Source organism: Melitaea cinxia, chromosome 2 (genome assembly GCF_905220565.1).
Source record: "Melitaea cinxia chromosome 2, ilMelCinx1.1, whole genome shotgun sequence".
Classification (NCBI taxonomy): Eukaryota; Metazoa; Arthropoda; class Insecta; order Lepidoptera; family Nymphalidae; genus Melitaea; species Melitaea cinxia.
In genome coordinates, this window is record NC_059395.1 from 6,533,248 (window position 1) to 6,550,691 (window position 17,444).

Here is a 17,444-nt window from a genome sequence, read left to right on the forward strand (position 1 = left end):
TTGTAATAAAAAAAATACTAATCGACAGATTTTCAATTGCTCAATTCAACTACGTTGTCCTTTTAAATTGCTCACCTTAAGTTATTTAATTAAAAATCAATAAAGTTGTTGAAAAATATTCATTTATCAATATTTTCAAACTCCTATATCTTTTGATGTATACAATATTTTGAATTGCTCAAAGTGTTAAAAAACTGCTCAAGTTGCATTTATAATTGCTCAAGTATAGTTTGAAACAGAACCACTTGCCTTAATTTTTAAATAAATATAAATAAATTGAACAGATAAAATAATGATATTTGTAAAAAAAAAAAAAATACTAATCGATACATTTTCAATAGCTCAATTCAACTACGTTGTCCTTTTAAATTGCTCACCTTAAATTATTTAATTAAAAATCAATAAAGTCGTTGAAAAAAATTAGAGAAGAGAGAAGAAGTTTTTTAACACTTTAAGCAATTCAAAATATTGTATACATCAAAAGATATAGGAGTTTGAAAATATTGATAAATGAATTTTTTTCAACGACTTTATTGATTTTTAATTAAATAATTTAAGGTGAGCAATTTAAAAGGACAACGTAGTTGAATTGAGCTATTAAAAATCTATCGATTAGTATCTTTTTTATTACTAATATCCACAATTTTTTTTGCTTCCCATCATTGTCTATGTGCATCTGCAGCGCTCACATGTCTTAAGATATAAACGTTTTTGTTCAAACTATATATATTTATTTAAAAATGAAGGAAAGTGGAGCTGTTCCAAACTGTACTTGAGCAATTATAAATGCAACTTGAGCAGTTTTTTCACAATTTGAGCAATTTAAAATATTGTATACATCAAAAGATATAGGAGTTTGAAAATATTGATAAATGATTTTTTTTTAACGACTTTATTGATTTTTAATTAAATAATTTAAGGTGAGCAATTTAAAAGGACAACGTAGTTGAATTGAGCTATTGAAAATGTATCGATTAGTATTTTTTTTTTTACAAATATCATTATTTTATCTGTTCAATTTATTTATATTTATTTAAAAATTAAGGCAAGTGGTTCTGTTTCAAACTATACTTGAGCAATTATAAATGCAACTTGAGCAGTTTTTTAACACTTTGAGCAATTCAAAATATTGTATACATCAAAAGATATAGGAGTTTGAAAATATTGATAAATGAATATTTTTCAACAACTTTATTGATTTTTAATTAAATAATTTAAGGTGAGCAATTTAAAAGGACAACGTAGTTGAATTGAGCAATTGAAAATCTGTCGATTAGTATTTTTTTTATTACAAATATCATTATTTTGCAGGCTGAGGTGGGGTAGGTCGTTTTCAAGCCTTTTTCTTTCAAACTTATTTCTCCTTTCTTATTATTATTATTCTTGGGCTTAATGGCTTTCAGTTGTACCAGAGGACACTGTCGATTTCGCCAATGTCATTCTCCTTTCTTCTACACTCCATATTATGAATACCTACCTACCTATTATATAATCACTGGTCTGTGCTATTGGCCGTCAAGTGATATGACGCAAAAACTTTAATGTCAATGTCATTTAGTACAATTGCGAAAATTACGAAGTGTGGACAAGGTTACTAGAAATAGTGATGCAATGTTAAAGAAATTTATAAAAATTACATAATAATACATTGGATATTGCTTATCGAGGTAATTACAGTTTTTCAAACTAATTATTAGTTACGTTTATGTAGATAGTTCAAATTTATTGAAATAAAAGATATTAAAAGTAAAATTAAACTTTCCAATTAGCAATATAATAAATTACTATAATAAAATTATTTCTTTTTGTTAAAGTGTAATTATAATTTACTTTTCACTAAAAGTCATAATATACAAATTTTATATCTAATTGTTTTCAGTAACCAGAACCACAATGGATCCACAAAAAATCTTTGATTACAGAGAAGAATCTCAGGCTGAGCGAATCGCAAGAAAATCAAAAGATTCGCCATTTATGATAATTGGTAATTTAGAGTTGTCGTAAATTAATATTAGACATATTTTCATAACCTTATTCATTAAAACTATTACTGTACAATGTACATTTTCTTGAATTATAATGCATGTGACCAAGATTGCTATACTGCCAACTGGCAAACTAACATAAAAATGTCTTTCATCATGTGTCGAGTAAAATAGGAATTTTAGAAAAGGTAATAATGGTCTAATCTTAAAACCATAGAATAGCATATTTTCACCCACATTTTTCATATTTGTAAATAATTTAAAAAGTGATTTAAGACAATTATTATAACAAGAAATTATTTATATATAAAAAAGTCACCTGTGGGGTTACACCGCAGAATGTTTATTAAAATGCTTCAGTAATTATATTTAATTAATTACCAGTGGCGTGCTTTTGTTTTGACCTTTTCAACATATATACTCATATACAATAAATTTAGACAAAAACTTGCTACTTAAATGTCTCTCATGAATCAATCTATCAGTGAAAACAAATTAATTTAGTAGTTCTTGTGTTTATATAAATAAGTGAAGTAGAGATTTTTTTTTTAAATTAATATATTGTGATAGAATTAAAGATTATATTAATATTATAAATGTATTAGTAATATTTACTCTAAAAGGGATTCATTAGAAATTTAATAATTTCAGGTATTGCTGGTCTACTAGGAGTTTGTAGCTATGGAGCTTATAAGTTTAAAAGCCGAGGCAAAATGAGCACAAGTGTATTCCTTATGCAGCTCCGAGTTGCAGCTCAGGGTACTGTTGTAGCAGCACTCACAATTGGCATTGGGTATTCTATGATCCAAAGATATTTACTAAAAGAAGCAAAAAAGGAATAAATTTTGAAATTTGTAGCAAAACTAACATTTAGTAAAATATCAGTGATGTATGAATGTAACAGTATTTTTGTAGACAAATTGAAAATCTCTATTCAATCTCATTTTTTATAACTCAGACACAAATGGTTCTGTATGTATTGCTTAAAATATGTTTAAGTTAATTTATTATAAGTAGAAACTAATTTTGTGTTCTGTGATCTAGCATGTAACAACAGTAATCATTAATTATTGATGTACATAATTATTTAAATTTTAAGGAGTTTATTTTTTCATAAACAGACATTTTAACAAGAATTGCTTGAATGCTACTCTTATGGCTTACTGAAATATATGTAAACAAAGAAAATATTTATTAAATGTTCACGAAATAAATTTTATTTTATTTTTGAATACTTGTCTTAAATAACAACATTATTGCATTGCTCTTAGAGATTGTGATTCCATATTCTTTTCAATCCAATAGGTTAGTCTGTATGACTGAATTCATTAGTATGTCGTTCTTTCTGGCTTTCCTATTCAAGGCAATGAAAAATATATGTCTAAGTTTTACAATTCATTCTCTTCACAACTATATTATCACTTAAAAGAGGTCATATCCCAGCACTTCAGCCTATCGCACAAGTTAGCGTCAAAAATGGCGTGAACTCATGTGTTTTGCCCATAGTCACCACGCTGGGCAGGCGGGTTGGTGACCGCAGGGCTGGCTAAGTCGCACCGAAGACGCTGCTGCTATTCTTCGGCCTATGTATTTCAAAGCCAGCAGTAGGATGGCTATTCTGCCATCGGTCGGCTTTTTAAGTTCCAAGGTGGTAATGGAACCGTGTTATCCCTTAGTCTCTTACGACACCCACGGAATGAGAGCGGGTGGCTATATTCTTTTCCACACAGCCGCCTTAAAAGAGGTACAGTTATTTCATTCTGGATCAGCACATCTTAAATTCGAGGGTTATTTTAACTTTTATTGTGTTACACTTAATCAAATATATGATTTGATGACTTTTCTGTATGGTGGAAAGTTTCATTGAAACACATAATCACGAATTCGTTACCCACTTGGGGCAGATAATTTGCATATTTATTTCTGGTCACTATTAATTATTTCCTAGATTTTTGTCAACAACTTCCAACAAGTAGTTCATGTATAATTTTGTTGTTGCTGATTTGAAAAATGTACGCTAGACACTGTTGCAGTGTATTTGAAAAAAAAGTCTTCTTCGTTTATTCGGTCAATAGACATCTAATACCTAAGAAGTTTCAATTACAGGTTCTTCTTTATTTTTAAAACATTTTTATTTTATTGGAGGAGGTTACTCAATTCGCCCGTATATATATATATATACTAGTGGACCTGGCTGTCCTACCCGGAAAACAGCTACCAAATTTGATAGCTTACATACCGATAGCAGCGTCACCTACCGGGTCTAATTGAGATAAAAACGACTGTATCTTCCAAGTTAGACAAAATTACAGAGATTTACAAAAATTGATTCAGTAGTTTCAGAGCTACATACAGATAGTAGCGCCACCTACCGAGTCCAATTGAGATAAAAACTACCATATCTTCGAAGTCATACAAAATTACAGATGCTTACAAAATTTGATAAAAATTGGTTCAGTAGTTTCGGAGTTAGATAGTGATAGCAGCGCTACCTACCAGGTCCGATTGAGATAAAAACTACCATATCTCCCAAGTTGCACAAAATTATAGATGCGCACAAAATTTGATATAAATTGGTTCAGTAGTTTCGGAGTGACATACCAATAGCAGCGCCACCTATCGGGTCCAATTGAGATAAAAACTACCCTATCTCCCAAGTTGGACCAAATTACAGATGCTTAAAAAAATTGATAAAAATTGGTTCAGTAGTTTCGGAGTTACATACATTTGAAATTTTTGTTGTTACCACCCCCGTAATCCTTATTGGGCATGAGTTATCCTAAAATCCGCTCATCGGTCATTTCTACATCTCATAAAGGAGATTCGTACCAAATTCGGAGTCGATTGTTAAAAACGGGAATTTTCCATTTTAACGCGCCCGAAACAATATAATTAGTAATGTCAAATTGCTAGTTAATACCATTTTTACTGTATGTAAATTAAATTAAAATGCGGTCTACGAATAAGATTAATTTTATTGAATAGCAATAAAGTTCAAATTGACTCTACATTTTATTTAGAAAAAGTTTATATGGGAAAAAGAAAAGGGCTGTTTTTAGTTTCCCGGCAATAATGCGAATTTTTCTCACCTTTTAAACCTTCCCTAGACCTCCACAAACATTTTAAGACCAAGATAAGATAAATCCATTCAGCCGTTCTCGAGTTTTGGCGAGACTAACGAACAGCAGATTTATACATAAAATATATATATTATGTATGTTCGGGGATAACTCCGTCGTTTATGAACCGATTTAGATAATTCTTCTTTTGTTGGAAATGGTTATCCCTAGTTTGGTACCATGATAAGGAAACCAGGATCTGATGATGGGATCCCAGGGAAATCGAGGGAAACTCTCGAAAATCCGCATAACTTTTTACTGGGTGTACCGATTTTGATGGTTTTTAATTTAATCGAAAGCCGATGTTTATCATGTGGTGATATTTAAATTTCATCGAGATCTGATTACAACTTTTGGAGTAATCTTTGATAACGCCTATTTACCTACTTGACATTTTTTTTTATCTACCTACGTTGTATTACTAGTCGGTATAATTGAAGTCGGTTTTGCTTCGTTTGCCTGCAAACAATTATTTTATAAAAAATGTTTAGAAAGCGATTTCGTGATATTGTATTACTTGCTAACCTATCCTAAACTTTAATTTCGACATGACATTCAAGAGTTTTACTGCAAACAATTTGTGTGATAAAACAAAATATGTGAAATTCGAAATACCTACACAATGTACTGAAACAAAACAGGGTCGCTAAAATTGTGATAATCGTAGTACTAGAAACAAAGTATGCTTGTAACACCATCATTCTGTCGGTGAACTTATTAAGGAAGTTACTTTTAAAGATTACTTTGACTAAGAGCTTGAACAAAGCAATTTTAATATGAAATAGCTTTCCTTTTACATTTTGCTTGGATTTTTGGACCAATTAAACGACTGAATATTACATAATATTTATTATATTCATAATATACATAAAAATTACAACAATTTTAAGTAACATGCCATTAAAATATTTATATAAAAATTCATATTTGCTCGAATAAATAAACAACCGTTAAGTAATATCACTAGTCACTTTTACTAAAGTCAGATAAATCTTTTTTCGTTTTTAAACTATAATTTGGAATAGTCAAATCGTCCTTGTCAGACGTGGAATGATTACGCATAGAATTAGAGGTTCCTTTCACGGAAGACAAGTCATCAGCATTACTGAATAAGCCATTAGAAGTATTAGAACTAGAAGTGGATTTATATGTTGTAGACTTAAATATCTGCACTGGAGTGGAAGTGCGTGCCTTAACATTATTACTGGCTAATGTTGACTGATCACCATCCTCTTGTATTCCAATATTTGTATTTTTCAATTCATCAGGCATATTAGTTTCATATAATGAAATAAATTCTTCATCTGGATCTTTTCTCGCAGACTTATTACTAAACGTTATTTTGTTAGCTAATTCATTTGTCAAAAACTCCTTTACGGTCATTGAATTGGTTAACGAAGTCTGCTGTATTGCATTTTTCTGATGGTTATTTGTAACTTTACTTGGCGAGTTTGACTTTTTTCGTTCATCATTAGAGTTATTAATCAAGGATGATGTCGAATCAGTTGCTAAAATAGGCATGACCTGGCTAAAAGGTTTTATTTTGAATTGTGTCAAACTTGAACTAGAAGTATTGGTTGATGAAGACAAAGCTAACCTCTCCTTAGTCTTTTTTAATGTAGAAGAGGCCCACCCCATACCAAGCTTTTGAAACGCATTCTCTAAATCAGGATTAGATGATATGCTTAATGTTTCAGAAGTATCTGCAACGTTTTCTTTATTTTTTAATAAAATCCCTGATTTCTTTTTCTTCGATTTTGATAAAGCTAACATCGACAGTGTTGATTCAGATGACATAGTACTCGAATTACCATTAGAAGCAGTGTCAAACTTGAAAGGTTCACTAATAATATTTCTTTTTAATAATTCGGCAATAACGTCAGGTAAGCTACCATCCGAATGTAGGGAACTTAAGTCTTCGTTTATTGGTTCACCTTTCACAACGTCTTCTACGTTCGATCCGTCTTCTAGGCCAAAATTACATTGCTTTGCATATTCTTGTAAAGTAATAAAAGGTTTAAGCATAATATTGTTAAATTGTTTTAGATCAATCATTTGAATTTTAGATTCATCAGAAGAATCTGTAGACAGTACCTTAGATTGAACTTTAGGTGCAGTTACATTGCTTTGTAATAAGTCTGGATCAATCCGAGTTCCTTTATGTTCTGGAGAAACATAACACGTTTCTTTTTCATTATCTCTGGATATTTGAATTTTTTCAGGCACATTAATTTTAGTATCTTGTCGGGAGGACTTATTTTTAAGCTTAACACTCATTGGTGAATCTACTTCAAGGACAGTTGACAGTTCATGCGGCGTGACGTTTATTTCTGATCCATTTTTTAGATTTATACGTGATAATGCAGCAGGCGGTCTTCCTCTAACTTTAACACTGGCAGGTTCTGTTATTCCCCTTTGTGTTGGCATAGTTTTATCATTCATGGATATATTTTCGTCATTTAAAGGTGTTTTAAAAGTTGTAGGTTTAGGAATATCGATTAAAAAAGGTATAAATTGAGTTTTATCGTCCACAGATATTTTTTTTTCATCTAAATTTGTTGGAATTCTAAGTGAAGAAAAAAGTTGCTTATTCATGTCTTCCTTTAAAAGTTTATAAGAAGGAGCTATACCTTGTTCTGAACTAGGTACTTTTTCAGTATTATTTTTATCAGCCTTGTTTTCAGATTCGGATGCCGAATCAGAGGTTGAAATTTGGCTGTAAACCAAAGATTTATTTCTTCTAACTTCTTCTAAAACTTTTGCTAAATTTGATAAACGTTTAGTGCACTTATCAGTCAAATCCGCTATCTTTTCCATATTTTGTAGTTTGTCCTCTGCTACCTTCAAGAAGTTTTGTTCGACGTCAATAGTTTCCTTCGTTTGAGTTGATATATTAGTCGGAAAAAGCTGTGGCTTTATATGTCTGAGCACAACACTGGGTACTTCAGAATCAGATGATGATGCTGTAACTTTTGCTCCACGTGGTTGTAAATTCAAGATTTTATAACTTTGTTTAGAGACATTTGGTTTTATTTTGCGAGAATCTAGAGCCGTCGTGTGATCATTGTTTACTGGTCTTGTAAAATTTTTAACAACTTTATTAAATTCTATCTTGTCAGAAGGTTCTGCTATATCAGAACTGGTGTTGTTTTTGTACTCAGAATTTTCAATTGATGTATCTTTAGGAGCACTTTTAGATGCAACAGCTCTTGTATTTGTGCAAGTAACTTTATTTTCTTCTCTTGTAGATGAAGATGTCGATGTGCAAATTTTTGATTTATTTACAACTATAGGACGATGAGTATCATGTTTCTTTTTATGAAGAAGCTGCCGCGATATGTTTAATGATTTTACCTTATGTACTGACTTTTTTTTTGGGCATTTTAGTAACAACTTTGGAACTTTTTCAGTTTGTCTTTCAGGATTCTTGACATGAGTTAGTTTCATATTTTTGTGATATTGATTGTAATTCTTTTCTAAAATTTGTTGCTTAAGAATATTCTTTATCTGTTCCAGGGATATTTTATTTTCTACAGCTTTGCTTGATTGCCATTTATTAGTAGGTATATTAATAATCGAGCTACCCGGCGTTGATGCTGTACTACATTCTTGATTTATTATTTCAACTGCTTTGAGACCTTCTCTATTCAACTCTAAAAGTTTATTGACATAGTTTTTAACTATAGGATTTATTGTACGATCTTCTTTGTTTTTAGTAGGATTTTTATGTTTACTTGGCTGTACTTTCATGTGTTTATTTTCGCACGAATATTCTTTTGTTGTATTAGATTCACAACTTTTAGTACTTTTTCTATGTGTTTTATGACATATTTTCATTTCACTACTACATCTGCATTTGTGACATTTAAAATTTCTCTTTTCAATTTGTTTTATTTTATTCCTGACCCTACAATGATGGCTTCTAGCAGTATTTGGTGGAGTACTAGTCGCCTTTCTTTTGATATTTAAACTAAGGGCAGAAGTTTTTTTGCCATGAATACAATGTTTACAACTACAATTTTTATAATCCTTGTCATCTTTTACTACTTCATATTGAGGATCTGTGTGATCAATACTATTAACAGACTCAAACAGTTCTTCTTGTGTCATCACATAATCATGTTTTAAAAAATTTGGCAGGATCAATTCAGGGGGACTCATATATGCCGTAGATGTTGAAGAAGTCATATGCAAAAATGCTGGACGTTGTATCGACGAGTTGAATGATGTCTGTGTATAAGTAGAAGTAGCAGGTCTTGGTAATGGGTCAGTTTTAGGTAAATTAACTGGAATAGCATAACAATCATTGAAAGAAGTGTGTACTGCTTTTTCGCACATATTCATTGGTTGCGGTTTTCCAATTAATTCTGACAAATTTTCTCCACTTTTTTCTTTACTTAATGATTGTTGTTTCTTGATCAGCACTTCATCACTGCTGCTATCTTCGACTTTGCTTGTTTCCATATTTGTAATTAAATTTTGAGAATTAACTAGATTTTCCTCAACATTTTTCGATAAACGATTTGATTCTCTTTCATCTACTGTACTCTGTTTATTCTCAAAAGATGTTATCCCAAGTTTTTCGGCTACTATGTCAGGAATAGGGGCATCTCTACTTTCTTGATTGTTATTTTTTTCTCCTTCTTTTTTCCTCAATTGAATAACAACTTCGTAATTGTCGTCTTTTATAAAACCTGAAGCACCAATATAAAATTTACCAGTTTCAAATCCACCTTCATCTATTAGTTTAAGAAATCCAGTATCAGGGGTAACATTAGTTTTATCATTAGGAGCAGTCTTGAAAGATGTTGCAGATGTAACAGAGGATTGAGGTAATAAATTATTGTCTTGGATCTTTTTCCCACATTGGCAACTAACAGTTGGTTTCATTGATCTGAAATTGTCATTATATAAAAATTATTCTACTTTACGGTACATAATATTCAATTCGATAAAAAAAATATTTTAAATAAATATATTCACTTACCTTGATGTGTTATCTCCTCCATCCTTTTGAACATCTGTAATTTGAAATATAATAAAATATTTAAAATAATTCTAATAAATAGTTTCAATAGATAGATAATAATAATATAATAATTACTAGCTGACTCGACAAATGTTGTCTTACCGCTAAACGCTATTTAAAAATAGGGGTTAGTGGAAGGATGAAAATTTAGGGTTGTATTTTTTAACGCCAAATCATAATAAAATAAAAAAATAAATATTTTTCTAAAAATTAAAAAAAAAGATTTAGGAGTGGACTACCCTTAACATTTAGGGGGATGAAAAATAGATGTTGTTCGATTCTCAGACCTACCCAACATGCACACAAAATTTCATGAGAATCGGTCAAGCCGTTTCGGAAGAGTTTAACTACAAACACCACAACACGAGAATTTTATATATTAGATTATTATAAATGATTAAGATAGGATTAAAAATATAAATAAATAATGTTATTACCCTTTTCGCTTGTATTCGAAGGAGCTTTGCCACAACCACAAGATTGGAGTGGTTTACCTTTTCCTCTGGTTTGATTTTCAACATTTTCCTCTTCATCTTGAATGTTAATAGATGTTATATTGTCCCTACACATTAAAAAAAAAAACAAGTCTAGCAAACAATCAAATTGAAATAATATTATTATAATTAGCTCTTATTGCTGATTACTAATTGTATCCAGTGATCAAAAACAAACTACTCATCAATCATTACAGCCTATACATTCCTCTGCTGGACATAGGCCTCCACAAGTTTACGCCAAAAATAACGTAAACTCATGTGTTTTGCCCATAGTCACCACGCTGGGCAGGCGGGTTGGTGACCGCAGTACTGGCTTTGTCGCACCGAAGACGCTGCTGCCCGTCTTCGGCCTGTGTATTTCAAAGCCAGCAGTTGGATGGTAATCCCACCATCGGTCGGCTTCTTAAGTTCCAAGGTGGTTGTGGAACCTTGTTATTCCTTAGTCGCCTCTTACGACACCCACGGGAAGAGAGGGGGTGGCTAAATTCTTTAGTGCCGTAGCCACACAGCACTACTCATCAAATAAGCATCTAATTATTAGACAATCACGACCCAGCCCGTAACATCTGCTGGGCAAGGCCTCTTTTTCCGTGTAGACGGATTAGTACTAGTTAATTTGTCATTAACTAGAAACCTTTATTTATTTCATTGTTACAAATTATAATAATAAGATATCAATATTTTAATCTGTATTAACTAGAAAAAATAATCAAAAAGTACTTCGCCAAAATAAAATTTTAGAATGTTGTTCGTGTTTAGGTGAAAAAAGGAATGGTAGAAAAAAATAACTAGCTAATAAAAGGGTATTTTCGCAGACCTATTATTAATAATTACTATAAATATTATAGGAACCCAAAAACATGTATTACCACCATGGTTTGCGCTCTGTAGACATTTGCCACATCTCTACATTAGTTGTATAATAGCTAGTAATGTTGTAGGAGAGTCTAAAGGAATAAATAAAAATAATAAGGAGTTTTGCTAGGAAAGGGTAAGACTATATACATTAATTTTAATAGTAGTATTCATAGAGGTCAAGTTATGTATCATCATCATCATCATCATCATTACAGCCTATACAGTCCACTGCTGGACATAGGCCTCCACAAGTTTACGCCAAAAATAACGTGAACTCATGTGTTTTGCCCATAGTCACCACGCTGGGCAGGCGGGTTGGTGACCGCAGTACTGGCTTTGTCGCACCGAAGACGCTGCTGCCCGTCTTCGGCCTGTGTATTTCAAAGCCAGCAGTTGGATGGTTATCCCGCCATCGGTCGGCTTCTTAAGTTCCAAGGTGGTTGTGGAACCTTGTTATCCCTTAGTCGCCTCTTACGACACCCACGGGAAGAGAGGGGGTGGCTAAATTCTTTAGTGCCGTAGCCACACAGCACAAGTTATGTATAATAATTACAAAATCAATGAAAACACTTACCTATTACTGCTTACACCTTTGTAGACTCCTGGAATGAAAAAATATATTTAATTTTATATTTTTTTCAATGTGGAAATAACAAGTTTTAACATTAATTAAAAAGTTACATACCTTCCTGTAACTGTTCAAAGGAACCGGCTTTCTGTACGTTGTCATCTCTATTTTCGAAATTACCCGATTTTGATCTTTCAAAAGGATGATCAACAGACATGACAGATTTTCCCTTATTTAGTATACTTTCAGCCTTTTTGTGTTTTTTCATGTTTTTACTTCTTGAATCTAAAATCTTGTATATAATAATTCTATCGGCGTCTCTTAATTTCGAGCCAACGTTAAGTTCAGTTTCATCACTTTCAAGACTCATATTTTCAACAGAGCTAGTTTCGGAGACAGGTATACTCTCATCATCGTGGTTATTTTGTTGTACAATAACAGTTTCAACAATTTTCTTGCTACGTCTATCATCATTTACATCTTTAGTCGGTGGAGTGTGTTTATGCCTTGATCTGTATTCATGGTAGCTATTGGGTTCACTAAACTTAACTGTATTGCCAGACTTTGTTTTGGTTGTTGTAGGAAGAGTGTGAATTGTAAAATTGTCGTCACTCTCAGGCACTGGCATCCAGGAATATTCGAAATTTCTTCTTTGTTGATCATCAATGTTCACTGGTGATTTAGATTTACTCCGACTCTTGACTAATACTTTTGGTTTCTGTTTGTTATGCTATAATTATATAAAAGATATAATCATTCATATTTATATTTTTCATTAAAGCAAACAAATTCCTTCAACCAAAAAAGGTTTATTTTAGAATTGAGCTGCTAACCTATTACTAAAGTTTTTGTAGTTACTTGTAGTTCTTTCGATATATTTATTGCACTTTGATCTGTTATTTCCATTATTTAAAAACATGGTATTATACTGCTAACATGTATGGAGTGTTAAATTAATAATTTTTATTAATTTTTACATAATAACATTAACTTAAAAAAGTGTGTATTTAAATTTATAGATTAATATATAATTACCTTGCAATTTTGTTTGTGACATTCTTTTTCAATTTTTTGGAATTCTTGCTGCATCTCCCTTTGACGTTTGGCATTTTGTATTTGTCTCCGTTGATCATCTACATATGTTGTCTGGAAATAATCCCCATATAACATTATCAAAACAATAGCTAATTTGTGTTTAATCGCAAACGAAAAATAATAAATCAAATACACGTTTTTAAGGATAACTCAATGTTTGTTTGCTCACAAACAAAAAAATTAACTTCAATTACATATATAATACTCAAAAAGTACTCATCAGAGCTCTATGAAATGTGAATTGGGCCACATGACAAGCACCAGTTTTCAATTAAAAAAGAATCATCAAAATCGTTTCACCAGTAAAATGTTATGAGGTAACAACAAAATAACAAAAGGTAGAAGTGCAAACATCCTCCGTTTTTGAAGTCAGTTAAAAGTATAGATAACAAGCGAAAAGAAAGTAAATGCTTTTCAGAACACATACATGACTAACATCCTTGTCTTTAGAAAGAGAATTTAAAAATGCTAAAGTATCTCTGTACTCTTTATCCACATTCTGTTTAGTTACAGCGATTTTATTTCTCATGTCCTGCTGCTTTTTGTGAAGCTTTTCTTTCTCCACATTACTTGCACTAGCCGTTTCTTGCAATGCTTGAGAATAGGCATCTTCTTCACTTCTCCTTTCATGAGAAACAAATGGTTCTTTCCCATATGGTACATCCTTGATATCCCTTGTATTATGATTATAGACGGATATAGATTTCTTTCGAGTAACTTCTGGATCATTGGACCTAAAGGATTTTTCTTTATTACCTGAAACTGTTAATTTGAATTAGTCTTTATTTAATACTATAAAATGATAGTGAAACTAATACACTAATAATTAAAATTTAGTTAAATTATTCTAAATGACAAATTACTACCATACTAAAACCACATACAACAAAAGTTAATTGGCACCTGGATTTTTTCCATGAGCAAGTTTATTAATTCTAGAAGACAATTCACAAAATTTATTTAAATGCTTTTGATTTGACCATGATGATCCATGCAAATTGTTAATTGAAAACTTTGACAAGTGATATGAAAAGTAAGGTTTAGTTTTAATTTGGCAATTACAGGAAAGGTTTTTTTCGGCTTGCCAGGAAGGCACTGGAATAACTTGTTCATCTAAAACATGGCAAATATTGTCAAATACACTACCATCTGTTCTCGAAGCTCTAGTACGAAGGATTGTCTGTTTAATGCTTTGCAAATCGTCTGTTGGTTTTTTGATTGGTTCAAATTGCCTTAACCGTAAATTTCTATTTTGCAAATATTCAGATACAAGAGTCAAAGAAGGTTTTAATGGGACAAGCTGTTCTGGAACACTTGATAATCCACCTCGTAAGCTGGATGGCATATCCTCGCTCAATGCAAATAAGTTAGGTCTCTTATTATTGTCTGATTTTTCTGTGTTCTCAACTGCTTCATCAGCTGCACTTTCTTTAGGTAATAATAATTGTGGTACATTAGGAACCCATTCGCTTGGCACCTCTCCCGAATCCCACTGTGTGGCCATATCTGTTTTTGTCATATCAGGGTTGCTTTTTTGAGAATCTTTATTCTCATTTTTATCATTGACATTTTCAAAATTACTTGCTGATTTATTAGGTTGTTGATCAACTTTCTTTGTCTGTCTAGTCAAATTCTTAGCAATAGTAGAAGATTTCTCACGGCTTATTTCATTCGCTGCCTCTCTAAAATATTAAATTATTTATAATTTTAATGTCAATAATATAAGCTTTTTTTAAATTAACTTCCAAATTAAAAATTTCTATGTACCTTGCTTGTAGCTTCCTGTCTAAAAGTTTCTTTTGTTCATCTAATTTTTCTTGTTTTTGTTTCCTTAATTCTGCAACTGCTTCTTTTCCACGTAACTTTGATAAATCTACTTTCTCTAATACTTCTAAAAAATTTTAAAAAATTTTTAGGCAACAATCTTTATTGCAGATTACTATTATAATAGCTTATGAATTGCTGCTACTGGGCTGTTGCTGCCTCTAATATGAAAGAGGACTGTTTATTCTTTTTTACATTGAATTGATGAAAGTACATAATCCAAAATAAGTAATTGTCTTAATATACTTTATCGGTGAGCAAGGCATAACATTTTATAGAAATTAAGCACAACTATTTCAATAATTTTCACTTTATCATTTTAATTCTGATTTAAAAAAAAAACACCTGATAAAAAAAAGCTAAAATTCTAATTTTTTTTTAATTATTAGTTTACCTGATTCACTAACTTCCACTGCCTGTTTATGACTAGTTCCGACATTTTGCAAGTTCTTAGAATAGAGTAATTCCAAGCGTTTCACTAACTTCTCTTGGCACTCTAAATATTCTTTTTCCTTTTTAGAGTCAATATGTACAACATGCCGCAACTTTTCTACTTTAGCACGTTGTCTAATTTTCTTAGCTATGTCTTTTGATTGTTCTCTAACCTAAAATAAAAATAAAAAAAACAATAATATTAAAAACAAAGAGTGACAAGTGCGTTGAAATACTTTCAAGGATGCAAATATCTCACTTGTTGCAGTCTCAATTTCCGCCTTCGTAGGAATTCATTTGTTTTTAAGACGTCATTTTCGGAAGTCATAGCAACATCTGTTTCTCTAATAAGCTTAGAAAATTTCTGTATAATTAATTTTTAAAATAATAACAACTTTTCAGAGCGTTGACCGCTTTTATGCCATCTGTCAAATCTTAAAATTCAAACAAAACCGTAGTAGAAAGCAAACGAACGCTAACGTCAAATATACGTCAAGAGCGCAAACGTCAAATATATGTCAATTTGAATTTGATTTTTGTGAAATTTGCGCTGGATTACTGGGTTTTTAACTTAGATATAATAATAACTTGAGCCAGCTACCAGCTAAACTAAAAGGTCTAAATAGTAAAACGGAAAAAGCAAGGAGTACCAAATACATAAATATCCTATTAAAAGACAAAACCTTTTGAATGATTCGATATATTTTTGTGTTTTTTTTAAACATAGAAATTGACCTTAACTTATTTTCATCAATTAAAGTTACTTTATTTACAGCGAAATCTTACCAGTTGTTCATAAGTTGTTCATAAGTGAATCATATATTTCGTCCGCTATTTTTTACATAGTTGTATAATTTTTAGATTGTAATAGGGTATTCCATTATGTTCGAAAAAGTACTTCAAAATGTTGATTTTCTAATAAAAAGCCACAAATATATATATATATATATATATATATATATATATATATATATATATATATTGGCAAAATAAACACGCTTTCATGCCATAAAATTAAATTACATTTTAAGCCTTTTTTATTTCCGCGAAAACGCTATCAACCATTTGGTGACGTCATATTGTTAGCAACAAAAGTCATGTATGACGTATGTACTCGTAAGACCGAACTCGTTCAATACGTCAAAAGTTCAATACTTTATACATATACTCTGTCGTATGTCGTTCAGCGTTAACAGCTACAAATATTTGGTGTTTTTGTGTAAAATAATGAATTACAATAGCTATCGTTGGTGTGTAGTGTCTAGTTGTACAAATACTAGCATTAAAAAAACTATTAAGTATTAATTTGGCAGTAACATAAGGAATAAAACATAACCTAACACTTTCTAACATTATTTTTCAAATTAAGTATACCTACATAAAAAAGAAAGAGTATAATATAACAAATAATACTTACAAAAATGTTTTAACAATCCGAAATTCGGCAGAACAGAAGTCTCGGTTACATGCAAAAAACTTTGCAACCATCATTGAATCAATTTTTGGCAGATTCGTACTAACTGCTTTTACAAAAACTTTTTGCATTTTAATAAATAAATAGGTACAAATGAAATGCACTAACGAAAGAGCACAAGTATTACTCCTTGAAGTTAAAGTTGATAGATATGTACCTAGTCCTAGCTGTTTACAGCTCTGACATAACTTTGTTTTTGTTATTGTTCTTATGACGTCATATCATGGCGGGTCTCGGACTAAGAATCAAAAGTGGCGGGTCGTGTTTTTAGGTGACGTGATATACAGATTCAAAATATACGATTTTAATTTTCAACATAATAAAACAATAATGGGCTTTTACGATTCCAAATTAGAATATTTAAGTGTATTTTTACATAAATTTTAATTTTTATCAAATTTTATAATTTATTTTTCACTACCGAAAGTATTGGTAAACTCTTAATTTTTTTATAAAATACTAGCTGACCCCGCAAACGTTGTTTTGCCATATATATTATTGAAACCCCCTTAATTCCCCACCCTTATAACTTAGCTGTGTGAAAAATAGATTTTAGTCGATTC

At 31.1% G+C, this 17,444-nt stretch overlaps 2 protein-coding genes across 2 annotated transcripts; one reads left to right on the forward strand and one right to left on the reverse strand.

The window, feature by feature from the left end:
* The first annotated feature begins 1,529 nt into the window (after positions 1 to 1,529).
* Positions 1,530 to 3,199, forward strand: LOC123663505 (HIG1 domain family member 1A, mitochondrial). The gene is made up of 3 exons (XM_045598181.1): positions 1,530 to 1,667; positions 1,880 to 1,984; positions 2,637 to 3,199. Exons 2-3 carry the CDS (start codon positions 1,894 to 1,896, stop codon positions 2,825 to 2,827), a joined length of 282 nt encoding a protein of 93 aa, XP_045454137.1. The 5' UTR covers positions 1,530 to 1,667; positions 1,880 to 1,893; the 3' UTR covers positions 2,828 to 3,199.
* A 2,755-nt stretch (positions 3,200 to 5,954) lies between these two features.
* LOC123659027 lies at positions 5,955 to 15,897 on the reverse strand. Its single transcript, XM_045594308.1, has 11 exons — positions 15,667 to 15,897; positions 15,370 to 15,580; positions 14,919 to 15,042; positions 14,214 to 14,833; positions 13,579 to 13,913; positions 13,092 to 13,202; positions 12,174 to 12,753; positions 12,063 to 12,090; positions 10,571 to 10,695; positions 10,092 to 10,125; positions 5,955 to 9,998 (listed from the first exon to the last, which is right to left on the reverse strand). Exons 1-11 carry the CDS (start codon positions 15,733 to 15,735, stop codon positions 6,068 to 6,070), a joined length of 6,168 nt encoding a protein of 2,055 aa, XP_045450264.1. The 5' UTR covers positions 15,736 to 15,897; the 3' UTR covers positions 5,955 to 6,067.
* Between the last annotated feature and the right edge of the window lie 1,547 nt (positions 15,898 to 17,444).

Excerpts from the sequence above, each read along its gene's own strand:
- LOC123659027 (XM_045594308.1), bottom strand. The coding sequence starts at position 15,735 with ATGACTTCCGAAAATGACGTCTTAAAAACAAATGAATTCCTACGAAGG. Across the intron at positions 12,754-13,091 it reads GTCACAAACAAAATTGCAAG|AGTCGGAGTAAATCTAAATC; the intron begins GTAATTATATAT and ends GTATTAGTCAAG. Across the intron at positions 10,696-12,062 it reads AAAGGTGTAAGCAGTAATAG|GGACAATATAACATCTATTA; the intron begins GTAAGTGTTTTC and ends TTTAATGTGTAG.
- LOC123663505 (XM_045598181.1), top strand. The coding sequence starts at position 1,894 with ATGGATCCACAAAAAATCTTTGATTACAGAGAAGAATCTCAGGCTGAG. Across the intron at positions 1,985-2,636 it reads TTCGCCATTTATGATAATTG|GTATTGCTGGTCTACTAGGA; the intron begins GTAATTTAGAGT and ends TAATAATTTCAG.